The sequence below is a fragment of the Xiphophorus hellerii genome, chromosome 18 (genome assembly GCF_003331165.1).
Source record: "Xiphophorus hellerii strain 12219 chromosome 18, Xiphophorus_hellerii-4.1, whole genome shotgun sequence".
Classification (NCBI taxonomy): Eukaryota; Metazoa; Chordata; class Actinopteri; order Cyprinodontiformes; family Poeciliidae; genus Xiphophorus; species Xiphophorus hellerii.
In genome coordinates, this window is record NC_045689.1 from 10,453,691 (window position 1) to 10,474,622 (window position 20,932).

Sequence of the window (20,932 nt, forward strand, 5' to 3'; positions counted from 1 at the left end):
CTGCCTTTCAGCTGGCAACAAGTTATTTAACCCCAACTGATGAGATGAGTAACTTCTTATTTCTTAAACAACCATGTGGAAAGAGACATCATGTAGTTGTGGAAAAGATGTTATTATGGTAGGAAGGGTCAAATCATTGCCAAGCACCAAGCAGAGAAAACATCTAAAGAGATTACAGAAACTACTAATTGTGGATCTTAAACCAGTTTCAGTTTTGAAAGAAGGAAACACCTTCAGCCGCTGTCTATGCTCTGCTTCAAACATGAATAAACTTGAAAGTTTGTGTTGGTACACTTTGTTTCAAAGTTTTATATAGTTACACATTTCTGTAAGTTTTGATGTCACTGTATCTAGCTTTACTTTTTGCTACTTCAATGGATTTGGGATTAATACAACTCATTTAAGCAGTAATGTATTTTCTCATATGTTTAAACACACAACTATAATAAAGATATGACAATAATATTTTCTCATTTCACTGTTTTTACTGTGAAATTGATATAGTTGGTGACACGTCATTTACGTATTATTTAAAATTAATTTTAAAAAATTATTCAGAGTTGGTCACCCAATTCTTGTTTATGCAATTTATCAAATATGTTTGCTGGATAATAACTTTAAACTGAAAGAAGGAAATTTGCAATGCAGGATTAAAATTTCTAAATTATTGCGACAGTCATTCCGTACAAGGCTGGCTGTCCTTTTAAAAGTCACTCAGTGATTTTATAAAGGCTTTACCGCCCTCTCAATTTCAGCAAATTTCAAATACATTTCAAAAATATTTTGTTTATTCAAAGAGAAAATTAAACATAACTCACATAATCCAGGCATTTACTCCTTCTCCCAACTTTTCATTTCTGTTCTGAGGTAAAGGTGGGATCAGTATGAGATGTCTTTCTTCAAAAATCTGAACATTGGGGCATTTTACATGTAAAATTTGAACCTACGGTTTAATTTATATATATATATTTTTTAAACTGACTGAACTCTGAATGATGAAATAAAAAGTAAAGCTTTGAACTTCTTATAAATCATTTTTGAGTTTAAATGCAAATTAAAAAGAATTTTAAAAAACAACTAAGAAACATCCCAGCTTGAGATGGGAAAACATTATGCTGATGTGTGTCATGGATTGGTGTATTGCAGCATAATTTACATCAGGACGTAGGTGGGAAAAGACAGATAATGCCTTGCAGCGTAAACTGTACGTTCCAGGTTTCCAATCCAGGAAAGAAAACATGTTATCATTTCCTGTAGCTGCCGCACACTATGGAGGGAAAGCTCTGATGTCCCTCCCACCGACACGTTTGTGTGCTTGAAAGGCCTTTGGTGAAATGTAAAAACAAAAATCCGGCATGTTTGTTCAGCTCCCACCACAGCATCACCACCAGCTGCAGCATCAATCCCGCACCCCGCCCGCCAGCTTCCATTCTCATTTTAATAGCTCCTGTTTTCCAGGTGATTGATTTTCAACCTGCTGTCTTCCACCAGTGCATCCGTCAGGCTTTGCATCATTTCTGTACGCATACATGTGTGAACATGGCAGATGTATGTCTGTGTGTGGGTTATGGATAATGCTTACCCAGGCTTCATTGTAAGATCACAGCTAATTCTAAGCTCTCAATGAGCTCCCACCCATTATATGTTGCCAGTGGAAGCTGTGTGTTTATGAGGCGGGTATCAAAAACAAGTATAGTCCTGCAGCTCTGATTCTACTCAATGAAAACGGACATGACAGAATGTATTACCCTCTAAATAACTGTAGTAATTACTGCATAGACCTTTCTAGGAGTATTTTATTTTCTGTGAACTATCAGAGGTTTGATAGGAGGTTTACTACACCCTCTGGCAAAAAAAAGCTCTTGAGAACAGCTCTTGGATGATATTTAGTCTGTTGTAACAAAATAACCCTCTGAAATATGACTGCAAATTATCTTCTGGGTTTGTAAAATATAAAATATAATGTGTAGGCAACGTTTATTGGCACCCCTGGCAAAGATGGGTTTAAAGAATTGAAATATATTCATAATTTTACTTCAGCAGCATGCTCTGAAACACTAATAAACTCAAACATTGAGTATATTTATTCAACAAGGAAAGACATTACAATATTAAGATATGTATTTAGCAAAATTTAAGATTACGCAACTAGTAGTAACCTTGCTGTTAATACTTCCCCACTGGTAGAGCTCTGACTGTTCTCACAGAACACTTCAAAATGTTAGAGCATTCAGAGATGGATCTGTGGAGTTTTGAGTCATAGATTGCTGTGAAAGCTGATTTAGTTGTGTACCTGATGAACCACGTTTGGGTTGCTTTTTCCATTTTTTGTGGATCATTATCCTGATTTGGTATAAGCTACCAGATTTCTAAGAATCCATGGACTCAAGATTCCCTTAACTTTTCAAGTAGCAGGCCCACAGCATGACAGATCCCCCACCATATTAAATATGAACATGATAAGATAAGATACAGATGGGTTGTCTTCCAGGCTAGTGGCCAGACCCAGAAAGAAACAGGCCTCTGTTTTATGTCATACACTCAAGACAAACAGGAAGTTGCAGATTACTTATTAGAAGTTCTTAAAAGCAAAGACGGAAAGTCTGCATTTGAGAAACTGCTTCAGTTTTATCTATCTGAAAGAGATTTTTAGGGATATAAATATTGATCTATTTTAGTTTTACCAAAACTATTCAAAATGGCAATGAGAGAATAACTCATTTCAATGCATTTACAATTCTTAACCAGAAATGTGGGCAACACATTTCTGGCTAAGAAATGTTTGCTGTGTGTTGCCCACACAGCAAATGTGGGCAACACTGTTCATAAAAATTAAATCCCTTAATGTGGAAATCAATTGCAAATATTTATTGACATTAATTATCATCATCCTGTAATTTGTGAATCTTATTGAGCTGTGACTCTGAGATGATTGACAGGAAACAAGCCCTCAACAGTTTACACAGTGGAAAGGTTACAAAGCTCCTTTAGGAGGGCAAATTAACATGTGGAATGGTAAAAAATGAAGCACAAAAAACAAAACCATGGAGAATATTGTTTGTCTTTGGTGAAATTGAAAATCCAAATATTCAAGCTGATATAAAACTCAGATGAAGTACTAATATATTTGTTTCTTTTTTTTTGTTGTTTGTTCACGCACATAATCTGAAAAATTATGTGCCAATTAGTACAACAATATCATACAATTTTTAGTGGAATGTTTGACAAAGCTAGAATAATAAACAGTCTTCTGTCAAATGTTAACTTTTTTTTGTTTCCCATAGGACACTTCTCACTGTGCGATCTCCATGACCTGTGATTCCATACTTTTGCAAGGAGTTGTATGATTTGATGCCATAATTGTGTTTGTTTTGGTTTGTTCTCTTGCTGCCATTACTGACTGCGAATTTTCCCCCCCTTGGTTTTGCAAAATCCAAAAGAGGGAGACAATTTGTAGTGAACAACTTCCCAAATCTGAAGTCTGAAAATAACCCAGTAAAAAGTTTTAATGACCAGAACACTGAAGGGGTTTTATGGATGCTGCTTCTTATTTATCTTGTGTGAACCTGAAAGCTCCAAAGCTGCTGCCACAACTGAATTTGGGGGACAATAAAATGTGTTCTTAATTCCCCCATTTGGGGACAATAAAGAATATTTCTATTCTCAAAGCGATTGCTAATATTAGTTCAAAATCATTTCCTTCAGCTCTGACTTTTAACTCTACTGTTTTCATTTGGGGGAAAAAGAAATGGAGCATCCCACTTTTTACTCTGCCTGTGGTTCAAGCTTTGTTGAAGTGTCTGTGGCCCTGAACCCCTGTTGCTTATCAAATAATGGTCACAAATCAAAACCTTACTGTGACACAGCACAAAGAAACGCAGTTTTCATGTCATTTCAACCAACCTGTGCTTGGTGATTCAGCCCGCTGTTCTTTTCTTCTTCGTCTCACTTCTTTGTTCCCCTCTATTTGGTCTAGGTGTTTTGGTGAAGACACGTGCATCACGATCCCCAGCATTGAGGCGGTGGTGATGGTGCTGCAGCCCAGTGAGCCCAGGATCACCATCAGTGGGGTGGAGAGACTCAGCCAGTCGGCCTCTGACTTCAGAGCGGCGGGAGGCATCTCTCTATTTCAGGACCTCCACATTATCAGCACAGTCACCAGGGCAGACACCACCCCCCGTCACACAGGTAGGACTTTTACACACATTCACAACAGCCGGTGGAGATTTTTATGATTTCTTAAGGTTACATTTCCTACTTTGTAAGCCCCTGGAGTCCACATTGTGAACACAAGCATTCCAATCTCTCATCCAACAGGGAAGAAAGTCTGACTATCTCACAAAGTTTTTAGATTGAGTATGTACCTCCCCATAGGTGGAAATCTGTCTTGGGTAAATATTTCAGCAAGTGTTTTTCATATTCATGGTGTGTTCACTCATTCATGAAGCCCACCAGCACATTCACATATCACCTGTCTCGCTAAGCAAACCTTCAGAGAAAGATAAACATTTCATAACACCTCCTGAGACCGTGGATAAGCAGATGCTGCTTTCATCCGCCGCATGTGCACAATCCGTCAAGTCAAAGCATCAAACCATCATGCTCTCACTCTCACAATGGCAAATTCTCCAACTTGGGATATAAGTTTTTTTTCTTAAACATGTAATGAGGATAGTCCTTCATGGCAAATTGTTTTCAAAAACAGTTACCATCTGTTCATGTACGGTACTTTGTACAAATATTCACACCCCTTGAACTTTTCTGCATTATGCTACAAACACAAACTTTAATGTTTTTTATTAAGCCTTTTACTGTAATAGACCAGGCTGCATGTTTTTTGAGACGAGGGAAAAAAACATTTGACTTTGTTTGATTTCTAGATACATGGTATTTGGAAATAAAATGTGAAATGTTTCGTATACGTTCATATTTAGACTCTCTGAGTTAATATAAAACCAACTTTGACTTTGGAGATGTGTAACTACCAGTTTAGTACATCTAGAGACAAAATGTTCTGCTAGTTGTTTGCAGAATAACTCAAGCTCAGATTGTCTGGAGAGAGACTGTGTTATCTAGGAGCGCTGTGAGACGATTAAAGCTTGGAATATTATGTTCTAACCAAACCCAGCTGTAAACTTCTTCATAACTTTCTCACTGACTTGTCTGCTATGATACTTGGTCTCCATGATGCCATTTGTTTTCTATTGTTCTCTAACAAACCACAGAGGCCTTTAGAGAACAGCTGGATTTATACTGAGATTACGTTTTTGTAAACTTACCTTTTGACAATAAGAAGTATGGGTGGGAGTTACTACCGTTAGTAGTGGTTGTTGTAAACTTTACTCCAAATATGAAGATCCATTTCTTAGTACTGGATCCAGCAAATTGGTTATTATAATGCAAATGTTAAAGTAATAAGGACAAATATAAAAAGCAAAAAACAACATGAAGCCAATCACATATTCTGTGGATATGTGATTGGAAAGAAGTGGAAAGTGGAAAGAAGTACAACTTATTTGATTCCACCTCTTCTGCAAGTCAAACATAATTAACCCGAAACAATTTATCTCCCGTTAAAGTCCCACTGCGATCGCTCACAGAGGCTTAAACCTGCATAAAATGGAAACACAATGACATCCAAACACAAGCCTGAGAGAGCTGTAAACTAAACGATGCCCCTTTAATGGTGAGCAGCTCTTCTCAGCAGCAGTAGCTGCAGTGAAAGCGAGAGCCTTTTGTTCTGATTACTCCCCACCATGTTGAGTCATTCACCTGCAGCAGAGTCCATCCCTCTCTACACCAGTCTGCAGGTATTAGTCCCTCCAGTTCCTCTTTATCACTCAGCAGCTGCAGACCTCCTGTTGCTAAATACGGCCTGTACCTGCCCGAGGGCTGACTCTTTCTGTTGCACTGCCTTGACCGGTGGCAAACGAGTGCGACTGTTAAATCTCACCAGCTCCTGTTCTGTCCAACGATCAGACCACAGAGGCAAGAAACCGCCCGCCTCGCCTCGCAGCCCTGCCGCTGGCAGTCAATTAGAAACAGATAAGCGGGGCGGGAGGGAAGTTTTATCCCTCCATTGTGCGTAATGTGTGAAGGAAGAGGAGCGGAAAGTGGCATTGCTTTCAGGGAGTCAGAGGAACTCTTTTTGCAAGTGAAATGGAAACTACGGCTGGGAGGGAAAGATTAGCAGCAAACCAGAGAATGGAAAGAATGGAAGACAGATGGATGGGAAGAGTTTATAGGAATTTGTCAGGGAGGAGTTACATTAAAATGTCACAATGGATAGATTTTGTGCTCTGTCAAAGCCTAAAGGACTTAAGATAAACTGCAGATATCTTTTGCGAGACATGCTATAAGTTTCTTTTCTGCGGCTGTTTATGACACTTTGTCTCTTTCCCATTGGTTTGTCTTCTACTTGACCTGACACAGCACTTCCTGGCGTCTTCCGCCCACTAATTCCCCAAGATGTCTTTTTCCAAACTGATTCTGAAAGTCACTGTCTTTTATGCTCGATACTTTGGCACTTTTTCCCCAGCCATCTGTCTCGTCTCAAATGTCCTGCTTTGCTATAGAGGTCACTGTGTCCTTGTTCCTTTGGCGTTCAGCTGCTCTCTCAGGCTCCTTTTATCTGAACTCTTTTCTTTGTGATCCTTTATAAATCAGCTTTATATTATGCTAGATTCCACTGTTAAAGGGTGTGTGGAAGATGGAGTCATGTCGTGTTGGAATTTTAATTGACCAAGTTTATTTTGTTTCACTTTTTTTATTAAAGGAATAATTGTTGGGTGTAATGATGCATATTTTTGCTTCTACATTCCCAGCATTACATTTTGTTTCCACATATTTTCTCTCAGGTTTAGTCTGAGAAATCCCTACAGTTTTATTTTCAGTCCTAAATTGCGGTTTGTAGTATTCAGTAGTAGTTTTCAGGTGCTTATACTGTAGAACATTGGCTTTTCTTCTAAAATAACTGCTAACTTTAACAGGTTTTCCGTGTATTTTCATAGCAGTAAGTGCATCAGTTTTTCACAAGAGGCTGTTGTTCAGAATCAATAAATCATAAACTATATGTTTATTTTTCACTTATAAATCAAAATATCAAAAGGAAATCTGTTTCCAAAATGTATAGATTAAAATAAGATCCTTAAAGTACGTTTGTAGGCTGCTTCATTAAATAACTACACTGAAAAAAATGGAGCTCAAACTTAAAAAAAATTCTAATTTGTTCGAGTTAAGTTTGTCCACCAGATTTATTGACTTTACTTAGTTTTCATGCTTAACAAACACAAGTAAAGTAAGTTTGACAAACTTAATTTGACTCTAATTAACAAATTATCACAGTTTTTTTTAAGTTGGCGCTCCGCTCTTTCTTTTTTCAGTGTACAAAGACTGTCCAATAGCTAAAAACACCTGAATGGAAATGTGTATGAAAGTTGTGTTTGAAGATGGGGAATTTCTCTAAATGTAATGTGGATTAGACATGGAGGATAGATTTTTTTTATTCTTATTTTCTTCTTTGTGCTTCCAGTCCCTCTTTAACTGTGCAATATCATTTGCTTTAGGGCTGTTGTAAACAAATATTTTAGTAATCGAGTAATCTATTGATTATTCTTACGATTAATAGAGTAATCAGATTAAAAAAAGATAAAGTAAAACATTGGTAAATAGTAGTATTACTATCACATATCAACATAAGTCCAATTTTTCACATTTGAGCTTCCCTAACAATATCTTTTCTGTAGTTTAGAAAATTAACTTGTAACAGTAATAGCTCACTTTCCAAGTTAAAGCTACACTTACGTTAATTATCTAATGCGCAGCCGCCCGCAGTGTTCAGTCGACCCGCTCACCTGTATAAATACACCTGCAGCGCTCTTCCCCGCCGTTCACTCTGAACCGCCACCAGGTAGCAGCTCCCCTAAGAGAAAAGCTGCGTACTCCAGGCATCGCGCCACTTATTTTAAGGATGATTATTGGTCCCCCGAAAAATGACAAAAACCCGGACATTATCATCAATCAATAAAATCCTCACAGGCCGAACTTGAAAACTGGACGTTATGCTGCTAATACGTAGCTTTCGTCAACAACTCAGGCTAAATAATAAAATATAATTTAACAAAGCTTCGAGGCAGATAAATTTTCCTGTAATTCTGAAGTGTAATGCTTTATTAAGTGTAAAGTTGCATAACATATTATGCAACTTTAGTGAGTATACATATCTGAACTTTTATGTATGATTTTGACCTTTTGTGGACTATTCCAAAAGAAATTCAAAAGATAATGTATAATCTCTCCACCTTTGAAAAATGGTTCAAAACAATCTTTAAGAATCCTAACCGAATATTTTTAACCGACTTTGTAAAGGAATAATTTATAGCAAAGGTATCTGCCAGCGTAATATCTCTTCTGCATGCTTAAGCGGCAGACAGTAAAACTGTACCATAATGTTTCTGTTTGCAAAGCTCATCAACCCGGCGTCCTGGAGGAGATCATTCATAACTTGGACTACTGTGATATTCTTGTGTTGGGGGAGGAGCTAAATCCAAAGCAAGAATCTCTCCAGCTGCAGCTGAGCTCGCTTCTGGGAAAACACCTCGATGCAACCAACTCCACGTCCGGCATGTCCATATATGGTAGGTGACCGACATCAAAACCACTCTGTTGTGTTTGCTGCATGTATAGAATATCTGTAGTAACAACACCTTTACTGTCCCTGTAGGCGTGGACTCCATGACAAATTATGAGCAGGTGATCAGACAGGTACATTACTACCACCTGCAGCCCGGACAGCTGACAGAGAGGAGGTTTCGCCTGACCTGCTCAGAGCTCAACGGCCGCTACACCAGCAACGAGTTTACCCTTGAGGTCAGCCATCCAGCAGCTTAATAGAGTTTTCTTTCTATATTATTTTTGTTTTCTTTGTAGCTTGTTAGACTTTTTATTGTTTATATGCTTTTCACCTGCCGTTGTTGTGCCCCTGTGGGTCATTTTGACTTGAAATCATCAATTTGTTGATAGCTCAGGCAATAACAAGCAGCAAAAATGGCGTACATAGTTTGAATCTAATTTAACATAAATACGACTAAATGTTTGCTTTAGGTCTAAATGAAAATAGCCTCAGAAATGAAGCTGCTTGCGGCAGACATTTTGAGAACTACAATGAGGATTTTAAAAATCCACTTTTAGAGGACTGCTTCATTCCCTGCTTCTTTTGAATCTCTATAGCTGAGGCAAAAAGAGTACAAGTCTGAATGGCTTGCTGCATTATAATAGGCTCAATAATGGCAGTTACACAAGCATCAAATAGAACATGAACATGACTTTCACCGGCTGCAGCAAAACAGATTTTCAGAATTACTGCTGATTGCCATTTGCAAAAATAACAAGAAACCAAATAGTTGTTTTCTCTTTTCATCACATTGTTTGACATCTGCAACTAAGCCAGAAAGCAAAAAGGTCAATGTTCGATAATCTGTTGGTACAAGTAATTCTTAATCAAAATAAAAATTTGTCATCTCCAGACCAGCATTATTATAATTTTACTGAGTGCTTTGGTTTTAGCCACCATATAAGGATAATAACATAGTCCCTGTGGATAAGTCAAGCACTTTAAGTCAATGTTCCAGCATAGATGTAATGTGGTGCACATGCAGAGAACGGAAAACTAAAGTAACATTGTCACAAAGAGCACTGTCTGCAACCTTCACTACGTTTCTACCTATGGTTGCCATGTTGGAAATAAAGGTTGGAACTGCTTGGAGAGGTCCGACTTTTCAATTTCTGGGGCCAGTCGTCTTGTAATTTGAACTTGGGAACTCAGGAGGGAAACAATATCCAAGTAAAAACAAAATATATCATAAACCATCCTCACACTCTGGTGACCTTCACTCACTGTTTTCACTGATGCTTCGGATACTGCATTGACCATATGATATATTCCTGATTCACCCACTGATGTTTTCTTAGGAGGTCACAGCTTCTTGCAAATTGAACTGTTAACATACAGATCAATGATTAATATGTGAACCAAATTACTGGAGATCTAAATCAAGCCATTCGTTCTGAGTTTTTAACTTTGTTGTCATTGAGAGTAAACATTGGAATCCACACATTTTCTTATGACATGATATAGTGAAGAAAACTTTATGGTAAAAAAAAAAAAAGGTATTATCCTAAAATTTGAAATAGTAAATGTAAAATTATTAGTAACAGCAAGTTCTCACATGTGTCACTTTTCTTTCAAACTGCACTAAAGGGCATCCACACCAACCATTTTCTTTGTCACATAAACTGGGAAAAATGGCAGTTCAAGAGAAAAAGAGAAAATGAATTTGTTGCACACGTACACATTCAACAGAAGTCAGACAGTTGTTTCACATTATGAAGAAAGGAAACAGAGAATCAACTTGAATTTCTTTTTCCTCTGAAGCATTCTACACCAGGTCAAGATCAAATTCATTTATATAACACATTTTCAAAAGCTCAAGGTGCACAAATGCTGCACTTAGGCGCTCAAGCAGCCTTTTCTAGCAGCAAAAACATTTGCACATGATAGCTGCTGGCTCTTACCTGATGAGTGAGTCACAGTTTGTCTTCCTGACTGGAACAAAAATTCACTTTCCTCAAGTTTACCTGGAGGAAACTTCTGTTTGGATTGAATGGTTTAAACATTTAAAGCCAGGAGTCAAACCCGATTTTGTTTGTCCTTCCACCAGGTGAGCGTCTGGCACAGCTCAGAAACAGAGGAACACATCAGTCACATGGTGGCCCCGCCTCAGTACATGCAGGTGGTCCACCACCCATCCATGATCAGCGACCTTTACCCCAACCATGCTTCAGGTAGGAAAACACCTTTGTAAGATTTCAGTACCAAACAGCAAAGCAAGCGCCGACTGCAGCACACAGAGTTCAGTTTTGTTCCGACCACAAATTTCAATGTATTTTATTGGGATTTGTGTGAGCAACACAAAGCACTGCATTGCTATGAAATGGGCAGGAAACCCACACTTGATCTTAAGAAAATTGAAATCAAAGTAATTCTGAAAGCCTGACTAAAAAGGCAAAGAAATCAAAAATCATGCAAGCTATCTGTTGTGGGGTAAAAATGTAGAGATCCAAGAGAATGCTCAATTCCTTTTTCTAGGTTTGTTTATGACTCTGTTGCTCAAGGGGCTGCTTTCGAACGCCACTCTTGCTCTTCCCTCTGAGCATCCAAGTGATCCGAGGTAAAAAGAGCGCGGGTTGGCGGAGGGGAGCCGATCTTAATCTACCACATGTGATTTAATTATTCATCAGACTCTAATGGATTCTACTTAGAGTCCTGGAGAGTTCAGTGGCTGAGGCTGTTAAGGGAGCAGATAGATTGAGTTTGTGTGTGTGTCCGTGGAAGGAGGTCAGAAGAACAAAGAGGGCAGAGCGACTGAGCAATCAGCGTATGGCAAAAAACTAAATACTCAACAAAGAGAGATTCCCAATTCTTTAGGCACATGTGCCTGCTGCTGTAGACTCGCCATCTGTTGAGTACTTGGAGCGGTGGCGATGCACTTGTGCGAACGGAGACTTTTGAGTTACTGCATGAAGAGCTACTCAGAAGATCAAAGACCCTGAATTTGGTGTGAAAATCTACAAACTAGACTGAATCAAATGATCAGTTGAAGAGTGCTCTGTGAGCCGTAGTCTCATTAACCACACGCTTCCACTCACCAGGAAGGACTGCTGGAGAGAGGGCCGGCACAGAGTAGTTACGCATCTTCCAGGCGGCTGGAGATCACATAAACAACTTCAGTACCAGAGTCGTGCTTCAGCATGTGCTGCAACATTATGATTTGCCTTTGTAGCCCTTTGTCACAGGCTTTCCATAAGTAGAGATAAGTCTAATGTAGATTAAATATGATTGTTTTTGTATGAGGCAAAAAGCAACTCTTCTAGATAGTAAACCCATTTGCAGTGTTTAGATTTGGGTACAGCCTGTTCTGCTTTAACAAAAGTTTTTGTGTTTTGTTTTTTCACAATGCAAAAATGCTAAGGAGCATCTGCTCTATTTTCAGAATAAAATATTTTGCTCTGAGCAAAACATTCATCATGTCACATCATTAAAATCAAACATGGTGAGTTGTACTGGCATGCTCACCGTGAGGACTGTACACACTTCATTCAGAATGTTTAATTCTAGACTTTAACCTTAAAATCTGATTCAACAAGCTTGTCTAAAAGGGTTATCAGTAGAGGTATGCGATACGGCATATTTTGGTATTGATCTAATACCAATTAAACACGGACGGTATTGCCAATGCCAATAACAATATTTTTAGTTTAAGCTTGACATATCATCAAACCTTTGGCTTTTAGGTGCTTTTTGTTTTCTTTTATTTTTCTTTCAGTTGTTTTGTTCAAATGTAGGACAGAATTTAGACCTTAATAACATGCTGATATATTAAAAATTAACAATAGAAAAAGCAAAAAATAACATAAACAATTGCAAAGTGCAAAATAATGATATGAGAACAAATTAAAACAATTTGATTCATGACAACTTGAATTATTATAAATCTTTTTACTTGCACTTCACATTTAAGTGCTACCTTGCCTTTTACATGAAATCCCAGTATAATCCATGGTGTGTTTGTAGTTTGTAATGATGTGATGCAAAAGGAAAAAATGTAAGAGCCTATGATTTCTTCTAGTAAATAATTTTTTTTACCACAGTTTGCTTGGCCAACTGATACTGATATTGATAATATCAATAATAGTGAATAATAGTTCTCAAAAATAAAATTTCAAGGCAGACTTTCAAGCTGAACAATTTAAATATATCTAAAAAGTCACAATTGAAAGATATTTTCAGCTGATATATGGATGCGTTACATTATGGTTTCCATCTCTCTGAGCTTTTTCACTGACATTCATCTCATAATGTCTATAATGAGAGTCAACCAAAGCAGTAAAGGTCAGGGTTAGGGGACAGTCTGAGCCCAGGTAGGAAATTAAGGTTTTCTTATGATTCATTTACCGTCACTCTTCATTTCAGGCATGGATTTAAGAAAGAGAAAAAGAAGTACCTGCTTGTGCTGCTTACAGTTTGAACGTGGATAATTAGGAGAGAATACTGATTAATGAAGATTCACACACCAACCCAGTTCTGACAAGAGCAATAAATATTTTAACTCACCTGAGGGAGTTTATGAAGAGTTCACAGACGAATGCAATTATAAAGCAAAAAATAAGATTAGTTTTGACAGATTTTTTTCAGGAAGAGCCTAAAATTTACCGAAAAAAAGTAGAGAAGAAAAATCAAAATTATAAAAGAAGCCCATTCTGACATATAAAGATCTAATCTGATTTAGGGAGACAATTAACAGTCACAGAGTAACGGCTGCATAACCTGAAACAAAATATCTTAAGATAAGAGGTGTGGACTCAAGTGACAAATTTAATGACTTAAGACTCGCCTTGATAAAAGCATTAAACCCTTTGTGCTTGTCTTGGACTTTCACACATGTGATTTATTATTTATTTTGAGCTTGAACTGTTTCAATAGTACCGCTATGCAGTTCTGGCCATTTGTTAGTGTTTCCTCATCCTGCATGCTGCTGTTGTACCTGCTTTTCTTCTGCACCCTATGATGAAACAGAGACACTCACAGTGGTGGAAAGGTTCTGTAATTAATATGTCACTAATAAAGAGGATCCTCTATCACATTTTTTTAGAATCCGTTAAGGATAGCTTTATTAATTGCCAGGCAGTTTATGATAATTTACCATAACCCCATATATAACACTAGACAGAAAAATACTATTCTAAATGATGAATTAATGAATATTAGTTTGCTAAACATGTAGACTGCCAACCACAGTAGAGAGGCAACAACTTCTGATGTTGTTTCTCTGCAACATCAGAAGTTGTAGAGAAAGTGAAAGTAACTTTATGACCTTTGACTTGATGAGTCAAAGGTCATAAAGTGACTAACGTATGGGAAATGTTTTCTTAACAACTTCTAATCATGGAGCCTAGAAAGGTTCTAACTTAGACGCAAACCCAAAAAACAGTAGCAGAATGCCAAACCTTTCACCCCCACAAAAATAATGTTTTGCCACGTCCATATATGGTACTAAATTGGATACGTTTCAAATTGTTTCAAAGCATCTACAGACTGAATGGTCATGTTGCATTTTGTCTGACTTTTCCGGCATTGACATGAGGCACGCGGAGTAACTCTGCACAAGAAGAAGTCAAATGGTAAATCCAGATGTAGACAATAACTGAAAATTACAAGTGTGAAATTATGAAAGAAGTCTGATTACACATCCAAACTGACTTCTCTACAGGAGTTGCAGTCAGTGCTCTGCAAAAGGCTGTCGCTATTTGTTGTGCTGTATTTTTTATTATCGTCCTTCATGTTGTTATGATCTTGTGACAATACTGTTGAGTCCCATTCCTGAATAACCTTAAATTGATCCATAGAGGGGGACATCCATTATTACTTCCACTGCTGTGTGACATCAATGTTCTTCTTCATAAACTTGAAGTTTATGACTTGGTGTTGACCCAGAACTTGCATGTCTTTGGACTTTGGACTCAGCTCGGAACCTTCATGTGTTAACTTGGGATTTGATTTAAGACTTGGAGGGATGGCAGGGGGAGAGAACTTGAGACTTGTGTCTTGATTCTCTCTGTGTTTTTAATTACTCATAAAAATCTCCAACTAAGCTACTATTCTTCTTAACTAGCAGCAAAATAAATCCAGACTAAATTATGTCCAGCTATAACAGAGAAGCATGCTGCTTCTGCATTCCATCAGCCTCATCTGCTTCCTCTCCTTCTGTCCTCAGGTGTCCCGAGCGCTGCCACGGTGGTGATCGTCATGTGCATCGCCGCCCTGGTGGTAGTGGTGGTGTTGGGCATATACCACATCCACATGACCCACCAGCAGGAGGTGAAGCAGGGGGAAACGGCTAAGGAGGCAGAAACAAACTGGGACGACTCTGCTCTGACGATTACAGTCAACCCCATGGAGGTAGGAGTGAAGAGAGTGTCGATGATCAGAATGTCTGCAAGATAAATAAGACAGTCTCCAGGCTATAGCTGTAAATTAGTGAAATCTAACTCCAGCATTAGTCCTTTGGTGTATGTTGCTGAGCCAAGATGCACCAATCAGAGATTCTTCAGTTTTCATAAAATTTTGACCTGCTGATTTAAGTTTGGACGATTTTGATTTGCAGTGCTCAAAATATTTATTTGAAGCCTTCCAGCAGTAAGTTGTTAATTTCCTTAATACAGCATGTTTTTTTTAGATTTTATAACAAAAACATAATGATTACAGAGTTGACCTTTTAGACTGTCTATTGCACATTAGCGATACAGTAAGCACAGTTATTATTATTAACTATGGATATCAGTATCAATGCATGTTTCCTAGAAAACATAACCCCTTACCTTAACTCTTAGACTTCAAAAACTACCAAAATTTTCAACTCCTGCATGCTCCATCATAGACTGAGGAAGAAAATTATGAAGAATAAAACAAAGCAGCTGTTCAGCCTTCCTGGTTTCTGCTGAAGTCATCCAGATAAAGCATCTTCTTCACCAATCAGACGAAACTTATACCAACTTATAAGTTTGGTATAACTTGCCATGGCAATTTGCCATATGCCATGGCAAATTGAAGTGCCATGGCATATGGCTCTTTTTCAGCAATGAAATTACCAAATTCACAAAAGAATGACAAAGGACCAAAATGTCCAGGAGCTGCTGAAGTTCAGTCTCTGCTGTAGTAGCCTGAGCCAAAACCCAACATCCATCTGGCTAAAATGCTGTTGTCTGTTAATTGCATCTTTCTGCATTTGTGTTTCTTTTACTTTTAGTTTTAAAACCAACATTGAAAATAGCTAATTTTCAGTCCTCTTCTCTCATTAACAACTTCCACACCAACAAGTGTGTTGTCACAGTTAGCACTTAACTAAAGTGTTTATTGATTGCAAAAATTTTATTTTTTCCTTCCTAGCAGTCAGAGCTAGCAAAGCTAGTTAACTTCAGCATACAGCAGGAAGGCTAAATGGATAATACATGGTTTATTGGGGTGATTTCTGCTGATGGTGTTGTCTTTGCCACTTCTGTTGTTTTTTTGAGGCTCAAAAATGTTACCCCTTCTAAACTAGTTGGATTAAATGTGATCTGTATTTGGTAGAGGGAATAGATGGAGGACAGGCATGTTAAATAAAACACATAAATGAACAGTGCAATAAAAAAAGAAGGAGCATCAAAGATTTCTGCAGGGTATCTGGCCTAAAAAGTACAATTCCTCTGTATGGTTATGAATGCTCATACCTGAAGCTTTGCGATGTCTCTGAAAAATCAATAAATTAAATGAGACTTGATAAAAATTTGGAAAAGAAAATCTTTTGATCAAAACCCAGCTGCCTGGCTGATCTTTGGCAAGCGGTTGTGAAGCATTCCAGCATGCCACAACAGTTTGGCAGACCTTTTTTGGCTGGCAAGAAAGCACCCCTTCTGTTTGTTTTGGGATACAGAAGAAAGTTATTACTCCACAAAAATGTAAGACTCAGTCACGTTTCATGTGTCTGACAAACAGAGGACTTCAACTACTAACCCCTCACATCAGGACTTCTTTTTAATTGCTGCCCTACCCGCTTCGATCTGTGAAGTACATCTTCCCTGAAGTATGTGACAAATACAACCCAAACCCAGATATTTACACACTGTAATAAGCAACACGTGAACTTTCATGCAGACTAAATTATTTACATTTTAGACCAGTTAGGATTGCCAGAATTGTCTGCAAAATGCTAGAATTATAAGCACAATATTTTTCAGAGGAGTTTTCTATTTTTAAAGTCTGAAGTTCTGATTGATTTATTTAAAACAAGTGCACTGCTTCGTTGAGTCAAATCATGCAAAAATAAAATGACATCAAAAAATATCAGGGGGAAATTTGTCAGTTAATTAGAAAGGCACTAAAGGACCAGGATGTTAATTTTGACATGTACTATGGTCCAATGAAACTAAAATTGTGTTTTTTGGCCATAATGACCATTTGAAGAAAAAAGACCAGGTTTTTATATATATATATATGTATATATATCATTATTCTGATATAATAACTTATATGACTCTCACCTGAAGCTAAAGAATGAAGTTTAGTGTTCTTCAATCTGGGACAATAAGAAAAAAAAGGGTTGTATTTTTATCACCACAGAATTTGAAGAACCACACAGCAGGAGAGGAAGAGGCCAGCGAGGAGGAAGAGGATGAAGAGGAGGAGGAAGATGATGAGGATGAAGAGGATGAAGAGGTCACCAGCGATGAATCAGATGACAGTGAGGAGGAAGTGGACGTCCAGCTACCCAGGATGCAACGCTCAAGTGAGAAGCCCCAAAGATGGGACAAACCAACAATATGCTATTGAAAACATACATTCACACACACGCCCTCTGACACACACACGCGCGCACACCCACGCATTCTGTAACACATCCTCGATGAAATCCCACATCAGATGGCTGTAAACAACAACAAAAAGGGACTTCAAGTGCTTGAAAAATAAAGTATTGTTGCCCCCTAGTGGAAGATTGTATGAAAACACAAACAAATGCAGATCAGAGAAACAATGGGGCGCTAGAACTGCTTCTCAAACAACAAAGCTCTGCAAATCTGGGTCATTCTCGGAGAGATGATAGCTCTCCCTCATTTCTACTGTCTTCTGTGAGAACAAGTTGTAAGAAACCCATTTTTTGTCGACTCGGTCCCATCTTTCCAGTTTGATGTGTAAAATTCCACAGTAAGATTTCTGATGTCCCCACATTAAAAATGCAAAACAGCCTTTATTTAAGAAAAAAATGAGTTGCAAGAGTAAAGAAAATGAGACTATTTTTTGGTTTGTATACTTATTATTTGTCTTTATTCTAGCCAATATGGCAAAGCCAGGTGATTTTACAGAAAAAGCATATTTTCAATGGTATTTTAAAAAAACAAAGAAAAAAAAAGATCAATGTGCTGTTTCAGATGTCATGTCGAATTATCAGCCAGCTCTACGTTCTGGGTTTTTGAGAATAGAAGAGGAGTCTCCTTGTACATTTTTATACGCTCCCTTCTTGTAAATATCAAGTATAGTAAGTGACACCCCTCCTCATCCTTCTCCTTTATCACAGTCCTGAAATGTTCAACAACCCTCCTCTCTTCACCTGTACACAGCACACGTCACTTGTTCAAATGTATGGACACACTCTGATCCCTTAGCCTGCAAGAATACAACCCGAAGGCTGCTTTTTTCCCAACCAAACTGGTTCCAAGACTAACTGGGATCCACAGCAGAATTTCTTTATGTTTGAAATGGTGAAGCATCTCAAAACCTCTTTACTGGCCTAAGATGGAGAGACCTCAGAGAAACAAGTGAAATAAAGTGATCATTTTGTCTGAAAGTTTTTCTCACATCTCCTTAATTCAAGACAAAAGCAACAAAACACCAAGCGTCACCAGTATTAAGAAATCAGATTAGCACTAGAATGACACAATATTATTATCTATCCTCTTCCTGCTGTCTTAGTATCACCAGTAAGTAATGTGTGTCAAGGCTTTGCAGTTGGACTCAGTATTGCAAATTTAAATCCCATTTCACTTAATGCCATTTACTCACTGATATAAATAAATTGTCACCAACTGGTCTTTTCAAATCCTGCTTTATGCAGAATGCTAAGGCATTTTATACTTTTTGTGGTTTAGCTCCAGGACAAGGTCATTGCAGCTAACATTGACTTTAACTCAAATGTATGTGCGACTGTCTCTGTAGATACTGCAATTTCAAGCTGTCGTTTTATGAAACTTTCTCTCAAAAATACAGATTATAGCCGCCATTATCAACAACTTTCACTGAAAATTTTTTATCTTACAGCTTTGAGTCTTCTTGAATTATATTAGGCGACATCCCAAGCAAAAGGATTTGAAGTTGACGTTTTAAGCTGTCTTTAACATATTCACCATAGAGACAGAGGTTGAAAGGTCAGAAGTTAAATTATCAACTTAAGCCTTGCTGATATCTAAAGTTGGCTCTATTTGCCATTTCAAAAAAGATTCCACTGCGGTAAAAATGACATGCCGTGGTAGGCAGCTCCGGTTTTTGCACCCCCAATAAAGTTGAGTTTGATTCCTAAAACTGATTAAGTACAAAACCTCAAAAGAAAGGAAACAACCAGCAGTCTAACTCTCTGTTGATAAAGTTTGAAGAAAAAGCTTGGAAATGTCAGCTGAACATACAGTTGCCTTTCTAATAGCTTCTTACTAATTATTTTGCTGCCTGTTACTTTTCTAACGTCTTACCGATACTTAAAGTAGCTAACTCTGAGTCTTCTTTCCATTAACTTCCACTTGTTTAGCATGATCAGGGAATACTTAGATATGATCCAGTAACTGATTATAAAGGATAGAACATTTTGAGTAGAATTGTTTGGTGTTAAAAACTTTACTTGTAAGCTGATGTTGACTTGGGGTCATTGCAGGGCATCTGTGACTGCCTCTGTAAGTATAGGGTGACGAAACACATGTTCTTTCAGAGGTTGGGAAGCTGAAAAAGATTAAATTTGAGTCAGTCTTGTTGTGAAAAAAATTTTACAACCTTGAATTGTCCGAATTGTGTTAGTTTTGACTCTTGTTTCTGAACCGAAGATCTGCAGCTCTAGTATGACACCTAGTGGCCATAAAAATAATTGTCCAATTGAAGAAGCCTATTTCACTACACATTTCCTTACCAAATCACAAACTTAAATACAAAAATATAACACATGACATTAAATTATAGCTGCAATAAAATGACACCAGAGAGAGAAATTCTAAACTTGTCAAGTAACTGTTCTATTTCATAATCGTTTATCAAATCAACTGCATATTTTCCAAAGTCATTTAAAGTCAATTTAGTCATTTAAACAAAAGGTTGTCATTTTCTTGTGTGCTATTATCATAAATATTTGCAGTAGGTCTATAAATATGCTGCAGGAGTATGCAATCCTAGTGCATTTGCCGACACTTAAATCTACAAAATGGAGAAATAGTCTGGTGCAGCTGTGGAAGAAGTGGAAACAAAATGAATACACATTTCATGAGTCACTTTTCACTTGCTCAAAGACCTCAGATGGAAGTTGTTTCATATCAAAGTGAAAGGGCATTAATCTCTGACTGTGGGCATCCTGACCCAGTCTGGTTGTACCGTTTGATAGCAGATAAACCAGTCCTGTGAGGAAAAATCAACGTTTTTTTGCTGGAAAGAGGCCTCTGGTGAGCCTCAAGTTCTTGAGGGCAAATCTACTGTATGTGTGTACCGTAAGCTCTATTGTATCTCCATGTAAAGCTCTCATATGTTGTTTAGGAATTTTCCTCATCTGCCTTGAAACCTGGTCTTGTGATATCACCTTCCCTCCCGCACCCCCAATTTAAAGCTTTGGTGGATTTTGCATCGGCCCGATCCTCAGTGTTGTCCTGACGTTTGTTTTAGAAGAGGACATTGGAATTAACATTGAAACCTTGTACAACGTGTAAATTTTTTTTTGTTTTTGGTTTTGTTTTTTGGACTCTTTGTTCAGTTTTTCTTTGGAATGGTCACTACAGCACTTTCTGTAAATTGGCCAATAAAAACTTGTTTTTGAATCATTTGTGGGAACTTTTTCTGGTGTGTGTAGTGAGTGAGTGTTTCGGCATTATGGATGGAAAACACCATCCATAAGGTTCACTGTGCAGTGGATTCTGAGTTATTGTAAAAGTTGCTATATGGAGCATAATTAGTCCTCAAATTCCAATGTGTAACTTTTAAAGCCTTGCTGCAAATGACATAATTCTTAAGTAGTTATTTTTTGCCTGCCATCTTACCAGTACACCGTTACACCTAAATATAGCAACGATTTTTGTGTCCGAGCTGCTGAGAAGGAAT

The 20,932-nt window shown here is 37.7% G+C and overlaps 1 protein-coding gene across 2 annotated transcripts in view; it reads left to right on the forward strand.

The window, feature by feature from the left end:
* Positions 1 to 20,655, forward strand: part of LOC116707741 (calsyntenin-2) — a 301,858-nt gene extending 281,203 nt beyond the window's left edge. For both annotated transcript variants that reach the window (XM_032545253.1, XM_032545252.1), the window contains 6 exons: positions 3,977 to 4,188; positions 8,466 to 8,636; positions 8,723 to 8,868; positions 10,719 to 10,842; positions 14,832 to 15,016; positions 17,216 to 20,655. In XM_032545253.1, coding sequence (XP_032401144.1) covers positions 3,977 to 4,188; positions 8,466 to 8,636; positions 8,723 to 8,868; positions 10,719 to 10,842; positions 14,832 to 15,016; positions 17,216 to 17,425 — 1,048 coding nt within the window. In that variant the 3' untranslated portion in view covers positions 17,426 to 20,655. The remainder of the gene's footprint in view (positions 1 to 3,976; positions 4,189 to 8,465; positions 8,637 to 8,722; positions 8,869 to 10,718; positions 10,843 to 14,831; positions 15,017 to 17,215) is intronic.
* The last annotated feature ends 277 nt before the right edge of the window (positions 20,656 to 20,932 follow it).